The sequence below is a fragment of the Pyxicephalus adspersus genome, chromosome 3 (genome assembly GCF_032062135.1).
Source record: "Pyxicephalus adspersus chromosome 3, UCB_Pads_2.0, whole genome shotgun sequence".
NCBI classification, from domain to species: domain Eukaryota; kingdom Metazoa; phylum Chordata; class Amphibia; order Anura; family Pyxicephalidae; genus Pyxicephalus; species Pyxicephalus adspersus.
Window position 1 is genome coordinate 151,870,701 of NC_092860.1, and position 23,113 is coordinate 151,893,813.

General features: G+C 38.9%; 1 protein-coding gene across 1 annotated transcript in view; it reads left to right on the plus strand.

Annotated features, from left to right (window-relative positions):
- The first annotated feature begins 1,750 nt into the window (after positions 1 to 1,750).
- The window catches only part of LOC140327324 (uncharacterized), a 24,878-nt gene continuing 3,515 nt past the window's right edge, over positions 1,751 to 23,113 (plus strand). The window contains exons 1-12 of the mRNA XM_072406692.1: positions 1,751 to 1,883; positions 7,389 to 7,435; positions 9,132 to 9,174; positions 12,316 to 12,410; positions 12,812 to 13,211; positions 14,096 to 14,199; positions 16,002 to 16,083; positions 16,742 to 16,836; positions 18,229 to 18,375; positions 19,308 to 19,461; positions 20,589 to 20,724; positions 22,432 to 22,493. Coding sequence (XP_072262793.1) covers positions 1,805 to 1,883; positions 7,389 to 7,435; positions 9,132 to 9,174; positions 12,316 to 12,410; positions 12,812 to 13,211; positions 14,096 to 14,199; positions 16,002 to 16,083; positions 16,742 to 16,836; positions 18,229 to 18,375; positions 19,308 to 19,461; positions 20,589 to 20,724; positions 22,432 to 22,493 — 1,444 coding nt within the window. The 5' untranslated portion in view covers positions 1,751 to 1,804. The remainder of the gene's footprint in view (positions 1,884 to 7,388; positions 7,436 to 9,131; positions 9,175 to 12,315; positions 12,411 to 12,811; positions 13,212 to 14,095; positions 14,200 to 16,001; positions 16,084 to 16,741; positions 16,837 to 18,228; positions 18,376 to 19,307; positions 19,462 to 20,588; positions 20,725 to 22,431; positions 22,494 to 23,113) is intronic.

Here is a 23,113-nt window from a genome sequence, read left to right on the forward strand (position 1 = left end):
TACCTTTACAGTAGTATATATATATATATATATATATATAGTATATATATATATATATATATATAGATATTATAATGATTACTTTGTATTGAATTCAATACAGTTATTTTGTATTGAATCCAATACAAAATAATTAGAATTTCTCACCATTCTCCCTCACACACACCCACGTTACCAAGAACTCCCGGGGAATGTGCACTCGCCGAGGAACAGGACGCGGCCCGAGGATGGGATCTGAAGGGCAGAACATTGGAGGAAGCCGATGGGCGATGAGAAAGTATTTTTTATGTTTTTAGCTACCCCGAGTGTGGCTCAGGGTTACTGCTTTCAGCATGTTATTTTTACCCCAAGCCATACGTGGGATTACCGCTCAGGGGGTTAAGGAAGGTTAGGGAAATCGTTTGCAGGAAGAATTCTGCATTGGTAAAGTGACAGTGACTCCTTAAACTATTGTTGCAATGATCACCCTAATGCAGCCTCTCTCAACATTTCTGACATGAAGGGAACCCTTAAAATAACTTTCAGGTCTTCAGGGAACGCCGGCTATAATTACATATCTACATCCCACAGTGTGCCTGATTTATCAAAGCTCTCCAAGGCTGGAGAAGATACACTTTCATCAGAGAAGCTGAGTGATCCAGCAAACCTGGAATGGATCTGGTCCAGGATTCAAAATATTTGCTAGTTATTAGCAAATGACTTTGAAGAATTCAATTCGAGGTATGCTGGATCACTCAGCTTCACTGATTAAAGCTGGGTGGATTTTCTCTCTGATTGTTGTTCTTTGATATTCCATTTTTGACCTTGGCTTGTTCCTCTGACCTAGTCCTGCTCACCCCCCTGTTCCTTTCGCCAGAAAGTTATTGACCTCCTCCAATGCCCACATGCTTCTGTCACCACCATCAGGGGTTGTCTGTGACTTGGCAGAAGAGGCAAGAGAGGATACTTAGGTATCCACCAGGTATATGTTTTTAGGGCAAGTTTATCCAACTCCAGCCTATGAACACAAGGATATGCACACATGATTAGCATTTCTCTTACAGACGGCAATACATTTAATAGGTTGTCATTTACAAAGAGTCAGAATTCCTGACTTGTAGGTAGCCCTTGACGAACTGGACTCCTAATTACCTGAATTCTGTTCTCGGTTCATGTTATTCTTGCTATCATGTCATTAGAATATTCCTGTTTCCCCAATTATTGCCCAGTGTCTGTATTTTTTCTAGTTTGTTTCATTTCTGGTTCCTGTCTGTTCTCACTGGTTACCCTGTTCCTTTTCTTCTTCAGATACCAATAATCCAACTGAATATCACCTCTGACCTGTTGGGTTCTTTGGTTATCCGGTCCCCTTTCTTTTCCTGATACCCTTAGTTCTGCTGAATACCACCCCTGACCTGTTGGGCCCTTTGACCCACCTGACCATTGCTTATTTCTGGCAAAAGAAGTCATACTGTTTATAGAGAATCCCTTCACACCACAGCAATCTGCATCAAGTATTTGGAGCTGAGTCTCACGTTCATGGGCATCCTAATTCCTTTTTCAGTTTAAGCCTAAAGTCATAGTTCCAGTGTAATCATTAACAATTACAGCTGAACTGTTGGCCGTAAATCACTAACTTCTTCTAGTTTGGATTATTCTCCCTCACTCCTCCCTTCTCTCTCCATAGCTACAGTCAGTTAGCAGAAGTGACAATAGTCATAGGACTAAGTAAGGGGAGTGGAGTTTCAATTCCTCAGCAGTGTATTTAAAAATAATATCCTATTCACTTCCCTGTCCTCTGAGTTGGGTCTTCATGTGAACAACCATGGAAGGATCTTCTAAATGTGACAACAGCATGGATATCTTACAGTCCTACTTAGAAAAGGACCCCTGCCTACTAACAGGTGACGTTTTATAGTTTATTACTTAATTTTTGTAGAGGGCAATTGGGTATTTCCTGAACAGTCCCTGGTTTAATTCATTTTGATACCCAGTTATATTCTGTGCTTCTAGAAATGCATTGAGGGAGCATATTCCACATTTTCACAGACCGTACAGTGAAGAATCTCTTCCTTATCCTTAAATTTATTTTCCTTCAGACACGAGTGCCTTTAATAACCTTAGTGAGTAATTGTTAAGCAAAAGAATATGCTTACTTTTAAAATGTTTTAAAGTTTTAAATTCATGTTACAAAGAAGATTCAATCACGGGCAGAAAAAAAAATCTGAAAAGTTTCATTGTCTCACTTTCTTTGGTAAAATGATTGAAAATTATTTTAAAAATTGGCATCAAATGCACTCCATGCACAAACGTATTCTTGACTCTAAATAGGAACAAGGGGCAATCTGCCCACTTTAATTTACTACAAAACATGCACAGAACATAAACATTCAAGTTTTCCCTTGCATGGGATCAATGATATCACCAAAATGCAAATTTGGCCTCCTGGCTCTCTGACTTTTCCCCAGTCTTAACATTCCTATATACTTAGCTTACTGTTACTATCCATGATGTTAATTGGTCGCTTTTGACCCTTGTCCTAAATTAGCCATAAAATACCGTCAAAACTAATTTTTTTTCATCCAATTTTTTTCTTACCTCTTGGTTGTCCTTTTTGGCTTCCCAATCCATTAAAAGATTGGTTTTATTATTTATGGTATGACCCCCTTGGCCTTTCTTTGATAGCATACCTCTCGTTTTGAATTTAAAAAAATGGTAAAATGAACCTCAAAGGAATTATATAAGTAAATAAAAGGTTGTTATGTTACTAGACTATTACTGAAGGGTATTAAAACACATCTCTATATTTATTTGTTTTTTATTTCTTTTTATGTTAATATTATTACTATAGTAACATCTATGGTGTTAAGGGTCAATTTTGACCCATATATATTTACATCAACAAAAGGCAAAAAAAAGTTTTTTTCTTTCAAAAATAGAAAAGCAGAACAAGTATTAATACAAAATGTAGATTTTCAAGGTTAAAAAAACAACAACTAATCAAGCAAATCAAACCAATAGAAATACCTTGTGAAAGAACATGCATGTATGTGTGTGTTTAGATGCAAGTGAGGCAAAAAGTATAACATTTAGTGTGTTCTTTGCATAAATATTTTTTGCAGTGAAAGCACATTGTGTTTGTCTTCCTGTCCTTATTGCTAGGGCAGACCTGACACCTCTTTCATTTAGAATAAGGTGGATTCAATAGAGTTGTAGCTGTGCTGGTTGATGCTGAAGCAGGGCTGGCTGAGGATGTTGGCGCTGATGCTCTTTGTGTTGTTGATGATGTGGATGGAGTGCTTGGCGAGCTTTGCAGCTGTCTGACAAGGGCTTCAGTGACTGGGTCTCGGGGAACTCCGTTTCTTCTGCTCAATGTGCATCTTGACAAGGGAATTTCCTAGCTCCTCAAGAAACATTCTCTGCTTGGTATTTTTTGTTGAGTTCCACCCCAGGTCGATGTGGGACTACAACACAAATGCATTGTACTTAAACACATCCAAAATGTTGTAAAACACAACCATTGGCCATCTCTTGGTCATTTGCTGACAAGTGTAGGTGGCAGTCAGCTTGTCCAGGTTGTCCACTCCTCCTTTGTTTTTATTGTAATCCAGGGTAAGTATGGGCTTTTTGTCAGTTCTTGGTGACACAGCTGCATCTTTTTGAAAAGTGGACATAAGTATCACACTCCAGTTTCTTTTTGGACAATATGGAACAACAGTGGTGGTGTCTGTAAATGCAAATTTTGTGGAGCCCTGCCCTTCACCTGCAAAATTTTGGTTGGCAGCTCAGGTTTATTCTCATCGTGCCTACCATGGTAAGTTTCCTCCTGAGAAGTTCTCGTCCAAGATCATTTTTTGCCTGTGCAATTCTGTAGATTTCACGCATAGCTTGTTTTTGCGTCACAGGCTGCCCAGATTTTTATTCTATATTTGCCTGGCTTACTGGACATGTATTGCCGAAAGGGGCATTTTCCACAGAAAGGGACAAAACGTTTATCTACTGTCACCTGAGGCTGGTTGATTAGTGGAAGGAGCTGCACCCATCTCTCCCAGACATCTCTGATGGGAGCAAGCTTGTCAGCTTTTGCTCTAGTATCTCTGTTGTCAAATCTGAGGACTCTTGATATTTTTCCAAAATTGTTCTGCCTGATGACGCGTCCCAGACACTATTAGTGGCCTCATTACAGGATCTGTACACTACAGCAAGAAATACGCATCCAGGCATTCCTCATCAATGTCACTTTACTCTATTTTCTCCAGCTCATCTGCCATGTATGTCAGGAGGTACTGAACTCCAACAGATGTTACCACTTTTGGAATGTTTCAGTAGGAATGGAAGCAGCTTCAGCAGTGGTGGCCTCCTCATCAGACTCATCAGATGTGAATCCTGGTTAATACTCTACTTCGTCTTCCATCTCAAAAACCTGTTCATCCATATCGCTATGCTGGTCTGCATCCTCTGTCTCATTTTCATCCAAGATATAATCCATAATTTCACTTTTTGTATATCTTCTATGCAATTTTGCAATCTGCAAATAGGAGATGAGTGCTTTGTACCAAGTACCAAGACTAACTGAATAGTTCCTTCTATGTCTGGAATGCCTGTTTGTTTTGTCTGTTTAGCTACAGATAAGAAGCCTGAGAGATAAGCTCATAATAGAGGAGAGAGAGGGCTAGCTGTTAGTGTGATGTTCTGTGACTGAGAGCTGACAGTCGGATTTTAGTGTGTGTATAATTCAGTTTTGGCACTAATTATTGTTATATAATCATATATTATAACTGGGTCGAAACTGACCAAAAAACAACACAAAGGTCATAACCTAGGTCCTGACAAAGTGAAAAAAAAACCTTGATGCAATAAACAAATTTATGTGGTACTTATATTCATTTATAAATGAAAATGGATCGTAAATGACCCTAAGTATATGGGAAGGTTAAAGACACACTTCCTTTTTATTATCACCAGCCTGATACTTCCTAGTCACCCTCAAGTTCTGGCCTGGAAGATGACAAGGGGAGAACTTTGAACTCTTTTAAACCTCTACACATGGAAATAATTCTATACAGTAAGAGCTGGGAAAATGTTGAAGACATTTTCTTTTAGCAAACTCCATAGACTGCTTAATGTTTATTAATAATGCATAATTGCTTGTAGTTCTAAATGCACAAAATATAACTTTCTAATATTACAACATAGAATTAACATAGAATAACACCATAGATCAGCCATTCCTCCAAGGTTGCTCAAACTGTGGTTGACCGACTTCCTATTTGATGATGTCTGCAGAGTTCTGGGGCCAAAACCACTTGGTAGAGTCAGCTGCGTGATCCTAACAATGTTTTTGGTGTCTATAAAGCTGGTATTCTAGCCACCATCGTAGGTGGACATTCAATTGGTTGGCAATTTTTAAAAGTTTTTGCGCTGACTCCAATAAATTGGTTGTAGCAAGGATCCCCAAAACCTCAAAATACAGGTTGACAATTGAAAATCCGGCCATCGATAATCAGATTACTTTAGTTTCCCGGCATGAATTTCAGATTGCATATTCAATACAAGGACTGCTGTGCACTAATGTTTTGGAGCTGTTCTGCAGAAACATTTGCTTGTTGCACTAAAAACACGCTAAGACGTCCCTGCTGCCTGTTCCCTGCAACTTTGTCCAGATGTCCGTGGGTGCTGCCAGAGGAAGGCTGCTCTGTGTGTGGAGGTAAGTATAAATCAGGTTCCAAGGTTGCCGGATTTTTGATAGTCAACCTGTAGTTTTATAGGTTCCTTAGGGGTCATTATTTTGAGAAATTCTGACAAAAAATGTTGATCAAGGAGCATCGGATAGCTGGGTTCAGGAAATATTTTTTTTTGCTTATTGGAGCAGTTTGTAATAGGGTTTACAAATAATTTTTTATCTTCCTTTATTTCAGCTATGGGTTTAGGGTACTGAGTATTTTTTTTATTGGTTGAACTTCAACAAAATTTTTTATTTCTTCATTTTTTGAACTAAGGTCATGTCCATACAGGGGTAGGGTTAAGGTGTGATTACCAAATCTTCACACCCATGCACTGTGGCCACATGGGTTATCTCACCTGCATCTGCCCATAAGGAATAAATAAGGGGGGGGGGGGGGGGGGAGTACAAAGTTCAGAACTAAAACATTCAAACACTGGTTTAATAAAATCAGTGGAGTAGTTTGGTCTTCTGAGTGGCTGACAACAGGCAAACCACTGGTAGCCATCCTGGAACCACTATTCACACTGCTACTCTGAATAAGCCCTAAATATGTAAGTAATGTAAAGGACTAAAGCACTAAGTGTCTGGGAACTCCTTCTATAAGTATTATGTCCACAGCTCACAGTAAATCAATATGGTCGTTATTGGGAAGAATGTCTTTTACATTGCTGGCCAAAGGGAAGACTGTCACCCCTACAGATAGCCAAAAAGATCATTGGTGTCACTTGACCGGAGAGGTCAAAATTGGTCATTGATCAAGGAACCCCTTGCAACCTCCGGAGTAACCCTGGTTGGGAAACACTAGTCTGCATTGTATTCAGCATGTTTTGTTTAGGTACCTTTATGTAAAATAATGAGACTGTTAAACATTTATGTATACACACTTCTTTTTCTTCCTTGATGGACTACTAATACAGAAGCATGACTTATGTATGCGTCATTTGAAAACTGGAACAAAAAAATCCCAACTTGAGTGTCTAGGAGCCTTCTTCTTCATTTTGGATCTTGGGCACCTGTGATTGGGTGAAATATTGGCTTACTTTTGTATACTGTAGCTTAGGTGATATGTGTGTTACTACAATATAAGACTGACATAAGGACCTAGTGCCGGGAATTAGGTCAATTTTGGCTTTTGACTATGGATTACTTTTTGGGAGTTGATGCCAGCAATTAGTGGACACCTGCCATGGTTGATCAATGGGAGCAGCCATTATTGAACTCTTTCTGAGAATAAAAGTTACCTGGCTGGGATTCCAATACTCTAACTGTAATAATTAAGTGACCTTAACAAATATACAGAAAACCAGTTTTATGTGCATATCATCCTAGGTCAGTGATTTAGAAAGCATGGTGGTCAGATCGTCATGATGGCCACTACATCCACAAACTAATATCTATTTTTAAGATGCAGTCACTGTATCTTTCTTGTGGAAACTATATATTCAAAGCTTATTGAATCTACAGAAATAAATATTCACTGATATTTTAATGTTAGGTAACTTCAAAAGCAAATTCAAAAGCACTAAAAACAATGCAAGAAATGTCAGCTACTAAAAACACATGTGAACGTGTCATTTACTGGGACAAAGCATACATGGGCTGCCTGGGACTTAAATATTATTTTTAGTTGAGGGAAGTCACAAAAAAAGCTGATGCTTCATATTTGTTGTGGTTTGTCTTACAGATCTTCAATTATCCAGCAGTTCAGACTCCCCTGACATAACCAGCGAGGTAATATATATATCAGCAGATGGTTATGGAATTATTGTATCGCTATATTTAAATAAAAAAAATATTATACATGTGTTATTGTCATTTTGTACGTGAGTTTCATATTTTTCAAGCTTCAATTGTCATACAGTTGTTTGAATATAAAAAGGGATTTGAAGGTTAATCGGAAGAAGTTTTTTGTTTTATTTGAGCCTATTTAACCTAAGCTAAGGTAGTAGGCACCCCACTCCACCAACCCCACTCCCTGCCCGGCCCTGTACTCCAAAACTACCAATGAAAGCAGTTTTACATCTTAAGGAGTGGGCAGAGATGGCATTCAACTAGTCCAAAGTCTCTTTAAACATGGCCCTGGTGGAATGAAACTACAAAACCCTTTACGTTGGTCCCAAACAAGATCTCTACATATCATCCTACTTCCTGACCACTATTTTTCTGTGGTTGTTCCCAGAGAATAACGATGGAGCATATCTGGTGGTCATGCAAAATCAACCAGAGCTTCTGGCCAGAGTTCTATTGTCTGCTCTCTTCTGTTCCTCAAGGGTTCCTTATCATTTCTCCTGAGTGTCCCCTGCTTAGTAAGATGCATCTGCCTCTGCCCAAACCTTTTAAGGGATTATCCTTAAACATTTTGGCAATGTGTCGACTTGCCCAACCAAAGCTTGGAAGTCCCCCATGATTTTATCTGAGGTTTTATTTCCCAAACTTAATTGGAAAATGATTAATGATAGACTTACCTGTATTCTTAATGATACTCAAGTTTTTGTTTTACCAAACTTGGAACCCTTGGACATCCTACTTAGCTACCTGACTTTTAGGTTTTTATACTTTTTTTTATACTCATTGTTTCCCTCAGCTTCGGCTTTGTCATAATTATATTGTTTCTAGGAGGCACCACTTCCCTTTTTTCACCCTCATCACCTTCTCTTTCTCTCCCCCCTTTTTTCATTTGTATTCTTGTTATCCCATAATTGTTGACCATTCAAATTGATTTGTTGTATTTCCACTGTTACTGATCATTTCTTGTTGTACTGCAATCTAGGTTGTTTGATTGCTCTTCCCCTTGTATTACTTTGTAAATACTTAAAAACTTCTAATACAAATATTGAAATATTGGCTTGAAACTAGAATTGGGTTTAAATAAAAACTTAACTGTAATCATTTTTTCTTGTACCCCCCAAATTCAGAACAATTACTACATCAAAAACTAAAAGTCCACTAATTTACATCCCATCCGGTCCCCCATCCCGTACCAAAACACTCTAAAAAATACTCTAAAAACAGCTTATAACCAATTTATCAGGTATACTTCTTGTTTTTGCTGTGGCTTGACAAGGATGACTTCCTATGAGAACCCAGGGAATGCTAAATAGCCTAATTCTCACAAAAATGTGCTCCTGCTGTAAGTTTATGAATCTCCTGGAACTGAGGGATCTTATGGATCCTTACATAACCCCCTTGCAGTATGGAAGTTAAGGGAAGAGTAAGTATATCCGTTAACATTTTTCTCTATTTATTTTAGTTTCTTAGTAGAAAGTCTCTTTGAATCTCTCATATTTCAATGGTCAAATTTAAATTGACCAAAAATTCCATTCATTAAAATGGAACTAGTGGTCAGTAATAATTATCACACAACATGTAAAGGACCCATACATAATAAACTTCAAGGACCAGTCATAATTCTATTTTCCTTCCACAGGAAGAAGAGCACCCTAGCAATGATGAAAACAACTTTGCTGAAAGTAAGCACAAAAGTTGAATATTTTCTCTCTCCTGTTTTTCATTTCTTATATCGTCTGAGCCATGTAGCCATATGCATATTTATATATACAGTGGTACCTTGGTATAAGTCCTTAATCGGTTCCAGGTCCTTGGACTTATACCAAACAGGACTTATACCAAACAAATTTTTCCCATAAGAAATAAAAGAATTAATCCGTTCCCATGAAAAAAAAAATCCTTGTTATCGGCATATTATACATTGATGGGGCTGTATAAAATAATTGAAACATGCCTAATACTAAATTACTAAAGCAAATAGATGGAATAAATGAAAATTTAACCTCACTTTACCTTGCTGAGAAAAGTTGATTGCCTACTAGGATGGTGCTGAGAAGGGAGGAGTAGATGTTATGTTATTCACAGAGAGTTATAGCGCGGGTTGTTCACTGAATGGTAGCAACTGGCGTACTGACGCTGGTGGGCAGTCGTGGAGTTGTCTCGAGAGGTAAATAAGGGTAGCGCGTGGTGTTACGACTCATTTTGACCCACAAAGGTTGTATACCAAGCAAAATTTTTCGCGTCCAAACAGGACTTATACCAAGTTGGACTTATTCCAAAGCGGACTTGTACCTAGGTACCACTGTATATATTTATAGGATATATAGGATTTACTTGTACTAGTCGCACGTTCTACCTCCTTGCACAAGCTCGTAACATGAGCTGAGCTTTCCAAATCCTGCTAATTGTACAATAATAGTCAGGGAATGTGACACCATCGCTTGGCTTTGCAATGGCTGTAGTGATCCAGCAGAATCTGAAAAGTAACAAGGTGGAAGTATTTGTTCGACTACAATTGTTAGGAAAGGTTAAAGAACAACACCAAACACTCCTAATTAAACGTTAGTACTTATCTTTTTTGGATGGGTACAATGGTCCAAAACAGAAGCAATTCCATCAGCAAAATCACACGACTCGGTTTACCCCAAGGAGTGCCCATTGTTCTGGCATTTCTTTATGCGCATCTAGAAAATCTCAGCTCCAGCACTCAATTCTATGATATCTGGAGGTAACAGTTATACGGGATCCTAACCAATCAAATCATTACATGACCATTGCTAGCTCATTTTGACCAAATCTCCTTGTTACATTATAATGTGAAAAACTTGCAATTATTAGTATGAAATATTTTGTATATTACCAGCTGCTTTCTTTCTTATGACTCATCAGAGCATACCAGCCATACCTTTCTTCTTATCAGGTCACTCCCTAACTAGTGTGGGAAGGAGGACACAAGATGTTCCTAATGGCATAGACCACACAAATCCCCCTGTACATCCACAACACATGTATTCAGTATTCCATGTTTTTGTATTTACCTTGCTAAAAAGAATAACTCTTAGGTAGCTCTCCAGTGGAATATTTAGAAAGCCTCACCATTCCTGCTACAGATAGAAAACATGATTCAGCTTTCCAGCAACCAGAATTACTAGATTTAGGTAGAACTGACCAAAAACATCAACACAGTAAATGGCCAATATCTGATTCTAGCATAGTATAGCAACAGGGTCTCTGTATGAAAAAGTAGTGAAAATCCCAGTTTTTTGGACTTCATTTTAATCAAAATCAATCTTGCATTTTGATGACCACCAACCACTAATAGCAATCGAAGGTATTTGTTGACAGCAGTTTGGACCTGATTTATTAAAGCTCTCCTAGACTGGAGAAGACAATCATGGGTGAACCTGGGTGTTCTAGCACTCTTTGAAAAGATCTGTTTTGGAGATAATAGCATATTATTTTAAATAAATCTATTCCAGGTTTGTTGGATCACCTAGGTTCTCTGATGATAGTCTATTTTCGCCAGTCTTGGAGAGCTTTAAAAATCCAAGCCCATTGTGTTTAGTGGGTAAAAGTAGCCTATAGCCTATTGTTTACAGTCATTGGGAGTGGAAGGGGAACCCATATTTATTGTTTACAGTGGAAAATGCCAAAATCTAACCTATAACCAGGTGCACATGCTAGATGATCCCTAAAAAACTGTCCTACTGGTCTTGGGAGAAAATCTAGCATATGCACACTGGTCGTCTGATGTTCATAACTCCCCCCTGGTAAATGAAGGCATTTGTTAAGTTCACCTGGCATCTAGGTAATCATAATGCACAAATTTTAAGATTTCTGCAGGCAAGGGGGATATGAAAATATACTGGTCCTGATTGTTCTGTGTTTTGTTTTTCAAATGACACTCATTATAAAAAGATAATATATTTGAGATTCTAAATTTGTCTGCCAGTTTCGCTTCCGCTTTTCTGCAATAAAAATACATTATGATGTTGATGATATTTGTTCTGCTAATTTTATAAGTGTAGTGTTTATTGGCTGTGCTGAGTTACAATAATGCTCTGAAAAGTTTTAAACAGACATGAGCCGTGTTTCAAGGCAGCCAAAATGAACAGTTTGGGCAGAGTAATTTGTATTTAGAATATACAGACTCACTAGGTGCACCAGGGGTCACTACAAGGCACCTAGACAATTGTAGACAATGGGAAATGCCAAGGACCAAAGAGTTCACGAAAGAAGGAAAGCAACATTTTCATAGCATCTAAAAAGTTAAATGTAGACAATTGGGATAGTACAGCTCTGGTATGTAGGAGAGGGTATAGAAGTGTGTCGGAATCTACGCACACCCACTAGATGAATGTTACCCAAGAGGATGGATTGTGACTTTCTTGGACAAAAATCTAGAGCATGCACAGTGGTCCCCCAATATTGTTTATCAATTCAATAGGGAATCAATGAATAACCAAGCGGGGACTTCTCTACTCTGTACTCTCCTAAAAAGTAGGACGCAAAAGGGTTCCACTCACTTGTCCTCTTCCTCCCCTCTGTATGGAACCAAATAGAAATTTGTGTACATAGCCTAAGTGCAATCTCTAAAGCATTAGGTTTTAGCATTTGAGCACACCTATGCAGTATATAACCCTACTGTGAATCAGGTCATGTGTTGTTTTGGTTGGAAGAACCAAAGCATAGTATACACATATATGATTTTCTGTTCTTTACGTGGTTTATATTGATTAAAATGTCATTGGTATTCTGATCAGAGGTAATTGTTTATTTGTACACATAATTTCAATCTTGGTCTTCTCTTGGTTTTCCTGCAGTATCTCAGAAGCTGCTTGATGAGTTAGAAATGCTAGAAGCAGAGTTCAAAAATCAAGCTGTTCTTCTGGAAAAAGAGGACAGTGGCAGAGTTCAGGTAAATGGCGACCAAACATATTAACACCACATACAACAAGCAATAAAACACAGCTAAAAGCCTAACCCCAGAGATTTTAAAAAACAAATAAAAAACAAAACTGTTTCATCTCTTTCCTCTTGATGAATGATGGATGTAGTGCTTGTTTTATTAAATAGATAGGATAACAGAGGAAACTAATGCCACACTCCCATAACAGCCAATGGTCCAGTCTTCTTCTCTCTACTTCTACAATGTTGATGGCACTCCTACAAGTAGCCATGTCCCATCCTGATGTAATGGCCACTGCCCTGCTTTGTACATGAGACTGGCAAGGCTTTAGGGGGATTGGTTGTCACATTTGAAATCATGATTGCGTTGGTGGTAATTGCAATTTAAAATAAATGTTCTTTCCACTGTAGGTAAGCAAAGAAGACAATACATTGGAGCAGCTCAGTCAACAATCTGTACCCCCAATAAACCAAATCTCAGAAGAAAAGCTACTAAGCCATCTCCAGAAAAACCAGCAGATAAATCATAACTTGGAAGACCAACCACTACATCACTTTCCAGCAGACCAGCTACTAAACCATCTCCTGAAGGACCAACCGCTGGGTGATAATCTGGAAGGAAAGCTACCAACCGATATTATAAAAGACAGACCACCAAGCAATATACTAGAAGGCGAGCCACTAAATAATGTACTGGAAGACAAGCTATTATATGATCCCTTGAAAGACAGGCTGCCCCAGCCAGGACATGGCCAGGTGACCTCTGAACCTAGCACTGAAAATAAATATGAAGAAGACAATCAATCTGAAGGTAGGACTGGTGGTGTGGTCGTAGTTTTGATTGTTACCTGGAGGCTCTCATGAAACATCTATGTTCTTACAATATGTGGCAGTATGATATGTGGGTTTAATTTTAAAATTATATTAGTAGGTTAATTGGCATCAGAAAAAACTGCTCTAGTTTTGTAAACTGCACCACTTGCAGTGAGGTGACTTTGCATGTCCCGAAAGTATGGTTTCTGCCCATGTTTGCATGTGGTACTACAAGGCTTCCCACCACAGTACTACTCATTAATTTCAGACATGATTCTTGCACCCAATCATAACTCCCGATCTAAAGACTTTACATTCTCATATCTGCTTACGGGTACCAAAACTTTATCCTCTGACTTCTCATTAATACAAAAGTCTCATAGAACATATTCTCATGACCAGAGCTGATCCCACCAGTAAAGGATTCTCCTTCTCATGGAGAAGTATGCAAAAGTAACTGACCCGCATTTAGCTGATTCATAACTGCCCTGGCATGCTTACATCTCTTTCACATCCCTTTTTCTCTTTTCATCTGCTCTTCGCTATTACTGACAATGGTTCTTAAATAGTAACAGGAAGAACTGCAGGGAACTTGTGCATTGCTTAGCTTTACTAAAGACACTCCACTTTACACAACAGGCCTAGTTTTTTTCCATTGGTCGTATCAGATATAGCAAAGCAGGTGAGCTGGACTGAAATTTTGTTTTATCCGTTTGTTACAAAAATCAGAGCCATCATGCAAACATTTTAAAGCAGTTAAGATCTGAAGTTTGATTGATCTGGGCAACAGGCCCAAGTTTTCATTGCCAGATGATAAGTCTGTCCTAAGTGTCTGTTCATACGTGGAAGTATTTTAAAAGATATGCTTTTGTTCTTGAATAGAGAAAGATTTGAAAGAGACAGTCAGAAGACTGCTGGAAGAAAAGAAGCAGAACACAGAAGAAATTGAACAACTAAAATGTCAAATACAGAGATTAAAGGAGGAGGTAACTATTCATACAGAAACAATGTGGCAATATTCTTGACGAGGGTAGCTCGGACTTTCTAGCCCATCCTTCACCACCACCATCAGAATTTTCGCCTCCACCCGATCCCCCACGTGCTTACCAACCACTCCCCCACCAATAAATACCCGGACACCAATCTTGGATTTAAATTGGCTGGCAAGAAGCCGTTTATTTAAACACCATTAAATAAATTAACCATTCAAGTAATTAACAAATATCCAATAATAAATAAATGATAAATAAATAAATACATTTACACTTTTGATATGCATGCATTCATTAACATAACATACCACTCTATTATTATTATTACTTAACCGGGATTATATAACGCAAACATATTACATTGAATATAACCTATTTACCCAAAACCTAATTCCTCCCTTTTATTAATACCTAACCATAAAACAATATCAATAATGTTATCAAACTCCATACTCCCAGTTATACACCCAAACAACCAGACCGCAGGTCTCGGAAGGCAAAATCCACACCCAACAGGACTTTAATTCTTCCAACATCTCCACCTTGGCCCCTAGCCACCCAGCACCACCTCAAGAGCCATAATCATCCGTTCACCATAAAGGGGGAGACCCCACCAAAGAGGATCGCCCCTCCTGCCAAATTCCACCTATTTACCAATGCACTGGATCCTTGCCTTCCAATACCCCAACCGCTAAAATTAACCACACTTTCAAATTTTAATTATAACTATAAAAGGGGTGGGTGGGCGAGAAACTTTTTTTTTCAAAAGAAGGCCTCTCACTTCCGTCCAGCCTTTTAACTCATCCTATTCCTACAACATACACTCAAGTTCTTATGAAGTTGCAGGTTTGCTCCCCCAAAATGTGTGGAAGTATCGTTTTTAACCAATAACCATGTTTATCTGTGATCTGAAGTTATTCTAGCATTTGCATTAGGTGCTTAATCTTTAAAATGAATTATCTGATGCATGACTACCCATCAGGATCAGATAGACCCCAACTGGATCCCTTTTATACTGTGCTCTAACTGCAGAAAACCAGTTGAGACCTCTACTGATCCTCTACCAGTACCACATATCTACATAACACCCAGACAACTTGTGTCTTTATAAGGAGGTAAAATGAGAAAAAAAGTAAGTCATTGATGATGACTCAGACCAGTGAGGAGCAGTCATGACACAGAGAAGTATTTACCGGTTCTGACAATGGTGTCATGGTGTTTGTTGGCCCTATCAGGGATCCACAGTAGGTTGAGCATATTTGTGTAAAGCTAAATGTTTGTCAAAATCAGACAAGAGATCCAGCTCGCTTATAGGGTAAAAGCATGTATGGCTTTTATTAATAGCCCAACATATGGCCCTAAAGATGTGACAAGTCATGATGACTTACATACCTTCAATTGTTATTTGCGAGTGGACTGAGTGGACCAAAAACAATGTACAGTTTTTGTGAAGTTTTGTTTATGTGGAAACTTGTAGGCCTTAAAATAACACAATATAAGAAAATATATTCTCCCCAAGCCCCGTTTGCTGCTCCTAATAATTAGAAAACAAATGGTCTGGTAATGGAAACCCAATGGGATGGATTAGGAGAATTTGTGCAGAGATGCTATCTGTGGCCAGTTATTTAAGAAAGTTTAAAGCTGAAAGAACTTTAATGAAATATAGAGAATGGTAATTCCAATGAGGTTGCTACTATTTTGGTTGATTTTTAAAAAACGTAAATGGTAAATAGTTGTAATTTCTCAATTGACCAACTAAGCATCTTTGTTTTCTATGTTTATGACATTTCCCTCAGGTTACAGATGAACAAATGGAAAGAAAATCTTTAGCACTAAAACTACAAAAGAGCCAGCGGAAATTCCTAAAACTGAACAGAGGTGAGGCCTAAACACAAAGTGATCCCCTGCCCTCTGTAGCTACTACCACTGTGGAGTCATTCACCCTAAAAATTCACAGAAGATTTAGAAAACTTGTTCAAATAATTCCCTCAGACATCTTATTCATCCTTTTCTCCTCTTTCAGTAGTGGTTCAAAAGTTTACAATGGACCCCTCACTTTCCTTAGCAGCTCAGCTCACCCAGCTGTTCCTTTTGGCAGTGGCGCAGCAGATATGCTTCCCCTGGTCCCTGGGACCAATGGGACTAATACCAATATTAACAATACAAGTTAGAGGGCTTCTCTTCTTCCTTTTGCAAACCATAACAATGTCAAATGGGACATATGCCAGGCCCCAGTTGCTACCTTGTCTTTGGCCCCATTTTACCTCATTCCATCTCTAGGAATGAGGCTTTGAGTGGTTTACCTTAAAGAGATGGTTAAAAAAATGTTGCAGTCCAATTTAGACTTTTCTTTACCTGGAGAAAAAATACTTCAGAATCTCATAGTTGTTCCAGGAAAGCTGAAAAATAAAATTCTTCCAGTTTGTTCTGAACCTTTGACTCACCTACAGGGACCTCCCTGGAACCAAAGCTCTGTAAACAATATATTATGCTGATAATGATAAACATTAGTAAAATCTCCTTCCATATTTTTCAGTCTCACTGGCAGTGACCCAAGAATATGCTGAAATTATGGGACAGCTGGAGCTTGAACAAGATTTAAGAGTCGAGGCCGAAATCATTGCACACCAGGTATTATTACTTCATATCCTTTTTGTTTAATGGCTAGCCACAGTAATAATAATATTATATATTGTAAAAGAAAACTATTGTTAATCAGTCAAGGGGGGGAGTCTGCACAGGTGGTAAAATATTCATAAATACAGGGCCAGTTCTGGTATTTTGATGCGCTAGTGCACCCACCACCCATGTCCCCATTTGTACCTTTGATATATCAAGAGCCTTTGCTCCCCCGTATGTAGAACATCACTGAAATATTGGAATACCTCCAGCACCTATCAGATTCATCACATGGAATAATAGCCATAGCTACCTCTTCTGATCCCCAGCAGATTATTCGGCTCTGAATTCACATTCCATGTGTTGGGGTAGGACCTCACGAATGAATCTGACGGGTGCTAGAACAGGTAGCTATGATTGTTATACTACGCTATGGAGGGAGGAAATGAAAGCATTTGCTCTTGTTTTTATAGAAGGTCAGTAAAAACATTGGTAATACATACCATAACAAGCACCAATGTGTCAACACCAGAAAGGTGTGAATGGGGCCATTAGATAATTTTCCAATCCATGTCAGAAAAAAGACTCCACATGACAGATGGCCTAGGTGAACAGGAAGAAAGTCTACGAATGCTTCAAAGAGGCCGAAGAATAGCACCAACATATTACGCAGCGCTGTACATTAAATAGGGGTTGCAAAGACAGATACGGACAGGGACACAGGAGGAGGAGAGGATCTTGCCCCATTATGGAGAGTTGGGGCAGCTCTAGAAAGGACATGGAGCCATGCGTGTGACGAGGTTATGCGTGAGGAAGTCATTAGTAGGTCATTGGAAGAATGAAGAGAGTGTCTAGGGGAGTATTTCAGGAAGGTAAGTGGGACAAGAGCTGCGTGGGGATTTGAAGGCAAAGCACAGGAACTTGAATTTGATTCCCAGGTGAAATGGAAGCCAATGGAGAGAACTACAAAGAGATGCAGCAGAAGAGGAGCGGAGAGAAGGATGGATGAGTCTGGCTGCAGCATTCATAGTGGATTGTAGAGGAGAGAGTCGGGTTAATGGAAAACCGGAGAGGAGGAGGTTACAGTAGTCCAGACGAGAGATGATAAGAGCTTGTACAAGGATTTTGGTGTTCTCTGGAGACAGGTAGGGGCGGATTCTGAAAATGTTGCGCAGGTGAAAGTGAGAGGACCTGGAAATTTTCTGAATATGAGAGGTAAATGAGAGGGCCAAAGACCTAACCCAAAGGGCTAGGATCCTACAGAAAAGTCATACTGAATTGAGATTATGTTGAGAGGTAGCAAGATATAAAATAAAATCTAACAATATACTTTCAAATGTGTATTCCAGTTTGTCCTGTGAACAGATTGGACATCACCCTAATTCTCCATGTTTTTGTTCTCAGATGCTCAGGGAGAAGAAGGCAATCTCTAGACAGAGCATGATACTGATGCAGAACTTAGAACCCGGCGAGATGCTGATAAAAGCTCTGGAGGACATTCGTATATTGACCACAACTCTAGAAGAAACCAAGGCAGAACTAAGAACACAGGTAAGACATGACAAGTGCTTAGCTCATGACTATTTCTTGTTATCCATATGGTAACTATTGTCTTTGTAAAGCCATTTGGGTATAAATAAAAAAAAAAAGTTAAGCCTAAAATTATCACACTCAAAATTAATATTTTAGTTACAATTGATGCCTTGTAGGTTAAGTCAGCTTGTGGCTCATTATATATACCTTGGATACCATAACAGTGGGATTTCCTGTCCATAATTCTCAACTCTTTTCCAGTGTACCTGGAAGTTTTGGGTGTAATTACAAATTATTGTGTGTTCTACTTTATGCTGATACAGTCACCATTATATTAAAAAAAAAAACATCCAATTGCAAGAGTAGGTTCCCCTCATTATGGGCACAGTAGGTATTCGGGCTCAGGAGCAAAGCACACATACAAGAAACTCTCAAGGGCTCGTCATTATCTACCAAACACCAAATAGGATGGGTGAATACTTTAAATGGGAAAAACACAGTCTCATCTGAAATGATCCTCCAATATGTGGTGCCTCTCCATTGTTAGTGACCTACCTTGGCTTGGCGGTTCTAGATAATGTAAAGGTTTGTGTGATATGGCTTCAGTAAAGGGAGAACTTTGGCAGACACACCCCATTCATATTTATGTAACCAATATGCAACCAATCACTCTCTTTAGGGGAATGACGGTAGCCATTAACAGAAATAAGATGACTGGAGCTAAGTAAATTCCTTTGGATCAGTAAGAGGGCCTGATACTATTAAGAAACCTGGATCCCATAACAGTGTCTGTAAAATGAACTGATAGAAGGGTAACGAGTACTGTGGTGTTGTCAATGCCCCCTTTAGTTGTTACCTCTACATGGTAGGGGATCGATTTGTTTTCCTTTTTAAATGTCCGATTTGTTGCTGGAGCAGACAAAGTAGATTTTTTTGCTGTTTATCTGCAGGTGAAAAGTCTGGAACTACAACTGGCAGAAAGACATTCACAAGAAGAATTTATTGCAATCAAAGAAGAACTGAACACAGCAAATATGGAGAAACATCAATTACAAGATCAACTGAAGTTGGAGCAAGAGAAGAGCATGAGCTTGCAAGAAAAAGGTATGTAATTCTTGGCCTGTCCTGACCTACAAAGTTTGAAACTAAAAGTAAGTCAGCATAGTCACTGGAAACAAAAGACTAAGTCACCGGCACTCCAATATACAAGATTATTGCTTTATTGTAAAAGCAATGTGACAACATAAAAAAGTCAATGTTTCGGGGCCATAGCCATTGGAACACCAATAGTTCAGTCTACAACTAATCATTTTACATTGTCAAGCACACACACAGTATATCCAAGTCTGTTGTATCCATATTCATTTTACCTGAATGGTCTCATGGGAAACTAATGTTATCACCCAGGTAGTAAAATTCTCACTAAGGTACAGCTAGTGCACAAATGGTTTTCTCTAAGAATTGGTTCAAAAGCTCAGACTATATGTTCCCCTAAGAATAAAATGGAACGCTAAATTTATATTTTTCAGCGATGACCATAGAAATTAAACTAATGTAAGACCCTGTTCCAGCACCAGTCACCAGATGCCAATTTCCCAATCTAACTCTGAATTTTTCCCCAATAATAAGCCCCCACTCAGCCTCGGGGGCTAGTTGCACAGTCCCAAAACATGATTGCCCCCAGGACCGTATGTGAAGGTTGGTGTCTAGGGACAGAGGATTAGGAGCCCACGGGAGCACGATAAGTGTCTACTAAGAAGGGAACTACTCTTTCCTATAAGTTTCCAAACAGGGGCAATATGGAGTTTGATTATATTGGTATGTAATCCACCTTGGAACTAGCACTATGTCTGAATGGCAGTGAAATTTTTCTTCAAATGGGTATCTATACAATCAGTCAAGACACATTCCTGTCCAGGATTTGAAAGCTATAGAAAAATTAATTAAAGGGCAAACAAACAAAATGCATTTTAGTGAAATAAGGATGCAAAGCACCTAAAAATGTTTTACCAGTTGTCTGTGTCTTCTTGTCTTAGTGACAGAGGCTCCTACTGCTTGTTTGGGCATCATTGTGGCCCAAAGGTTTAAACTCTGGACTTTGCATCGCTGGGTGCCATGTTGTAATTTCTGTGTGGAGTTTTCAGGTTCTCCCCGCCTAATGGAGTGTATCCTCGTTAGATGTTAGGGACATTAAAGTCTTTAATATTCTATTTTTTCTTCTTCTTTCTCAGTAAAGACATTAGAAGAGAGACTGGAGGAAAAGGCCAAAGCACACGAAAGTTTAGAAATGGTAGCAGAACCCATTCCACCGCCTCCTCCTCCACCACCACCACCACCACCACCACCACTTTCAAAAGCACCCACAGAGTAAGTAAAAATTATGATTTGTGCTGGGTTTCTAGTTTAGATCTTGTATTCTTGGCCCTCCAATGCCCTTTGAGCATATAACCCATTGAGCCCAAGGCATGCTACCCGTGAAAGTAGAGACTCAGCTTTCATGGATGTGGGAATATAGAATGGGACCCTTCATTTTTCTTTTGGATTTTCTGCTGTTTTCTTGTATATTGTGACCTATGAAAGGATGAGAGCTGTATGGACGATAAATTGCTTAAAATCAGTGGCTTTTTTTGGGAAAGCTTGCATCTAACTGGTTGCAATGCTCATTTTAATAGAGGGAAATAATGGGATTTACAAAACTGACAGACATTGCCAATGATCACTGACCTGTGGTACTGCCACAAGAACACTTCTTATATAATACAGAACAACTCCTATTTCTAGGAGTTGATCAGTTCTTACAAGCCCTGATCCAGAAGGAAATAAGGGATGGAAATATATGCATGTGGCTTTGATTAAAAATTGCAGTGTGCTTTTGGCATTTGAGATGAACAGAATTCATTGCAGTTAATAATAATAATAATAATAATAATAATTGCAGTTGCATTTGACCTGTTTTAGCTGCTTTTGCATTTGCTTGGACTTGTATAGGGAGAGAAAAAGTCCATAAGGGAACTGCAACCTGGCCATAGAGAAGTCCTTAGATTGTTATGGCAAATGTTTGCAATGTATACAAATGTATAAAAGTATTAATTGTATGACTGAAGGATATGGAAGTCCTAGCTTAGTTTACCAAGGCCTCACCTAGTTCCTAAAACAGACATACCAAACTCAATATAGGCATAGGGTTAATGTTAGGGGAATTATTCTTCCCCATAATGTCTATTGAGGGCTGCACCAGCATAACTATAAAAAAGATTGTATACATTTGGTAATTACATTATAGTAATAAGTAGAATTTGAGTTATTCAGCTGCAAAGTATAAAGTATAACCTTTATTATCTGGAGAATAGCTTGGACCTTAAATTTAAATCTTTAAGCTGTTAAAGCAGGAGGGAAAGGGCTGCGCATGGTTTTAAAAATAAAATAAAACATAGTTTGACATGCTCGTCTTAGGATGTGAATAAGTTACGGTAACTGCAATCGTTAAAGCAAAACCTGCACTGACAGATGATAGTGCTGACCCTGGGTGGCCCTGCGTGTCTGCTTCATTAACAGAAATGCACCTAGGGCTACTGAAACTAGCACCCAGCAAGGGCGCATGGCTAGGGGGTGGGGGCATCCATCATCATACAGCCTTCATACAGAAGGCTGACTAAAGCCTCTTGGTTTTTGCACACTGATTCCTGCAGCACACCTCATGGTGATGTATCAATTGCACCACAAAGTGTTCTACAAATGGTTGCAGCATAGGTGATATAGTACCATATATATAGTATATACTAGTATAAGGATTGTAAGATTTGCATAGGTGCATGGAATACAACTCTGCTGCAACAATCCATGTGCCACCTATATTGCAATAATCAGTTCACAAATATTGATGCATGAGGGTATTATGCATATAATCTTCAGGGATGAGCTGTCAGTTTGACAGCTAGGTGTTTTAAACTTGGATTACTTACATTAAATTAATATATATGTACATCATCAATCACACAAAGCATTTTGGTGATCACATGGGTGCATTCCCAACTAAATTAAAAGTATTTCATTTCAAACTTGTCCACTTTACAGCCCTCTGGCACTGCTGAAAGAACGGAGAGGACCTCGGCCACCAGAAGCAAAAACAATGACAGGTAAGCTGGCCAGTCTGAAGGATGCAAACCAGGTGACAGAATATAGACGGGCCATGCATTGGTGAACAGGCCAGGATTCCCATTATGTGTGAGGTCAAGGTGGCAGGCAGAGCACAAGGGCATCTATGTATCTCGGTCCTGGTAAGAAACCGGTTCTCTCCCACTTTATGGCAACTTTTACTATCAACCTAAAAAATTCAGTTCATGTTCAAAATTCAGTTAGTAAGCAGCATTGTACCGGATGAGTGGGGTCACCAGCTTTACGCCTCCAAAAAGGTCTGTGTACTGCCTAAACACATTATTAACCCTTCCCCGAATCCAAAACATGACACTGCCAGAGTTTATATTTATTATTAGAGTACTATTTATTATATATATTTTATTTAACTCAAGAAAAATGTGCTAAAACAGAAGTCACTTTTTTCACTTATCATTTTCATTTTTTCACCTTTTTCATTTATCATGTACAATATCAGCTGAATGTAAAATTTAACTTGGAGTGCAGAGGCTAGAGTAGAAGTTAAAATATACACTGCATGGCCAACAAAAAATCCCCAAGCCTGTGGGAGCAGTGTTATGATCTTGGGTGCCTGTGGGGGCAGTGTTATGATCTGGGCTAC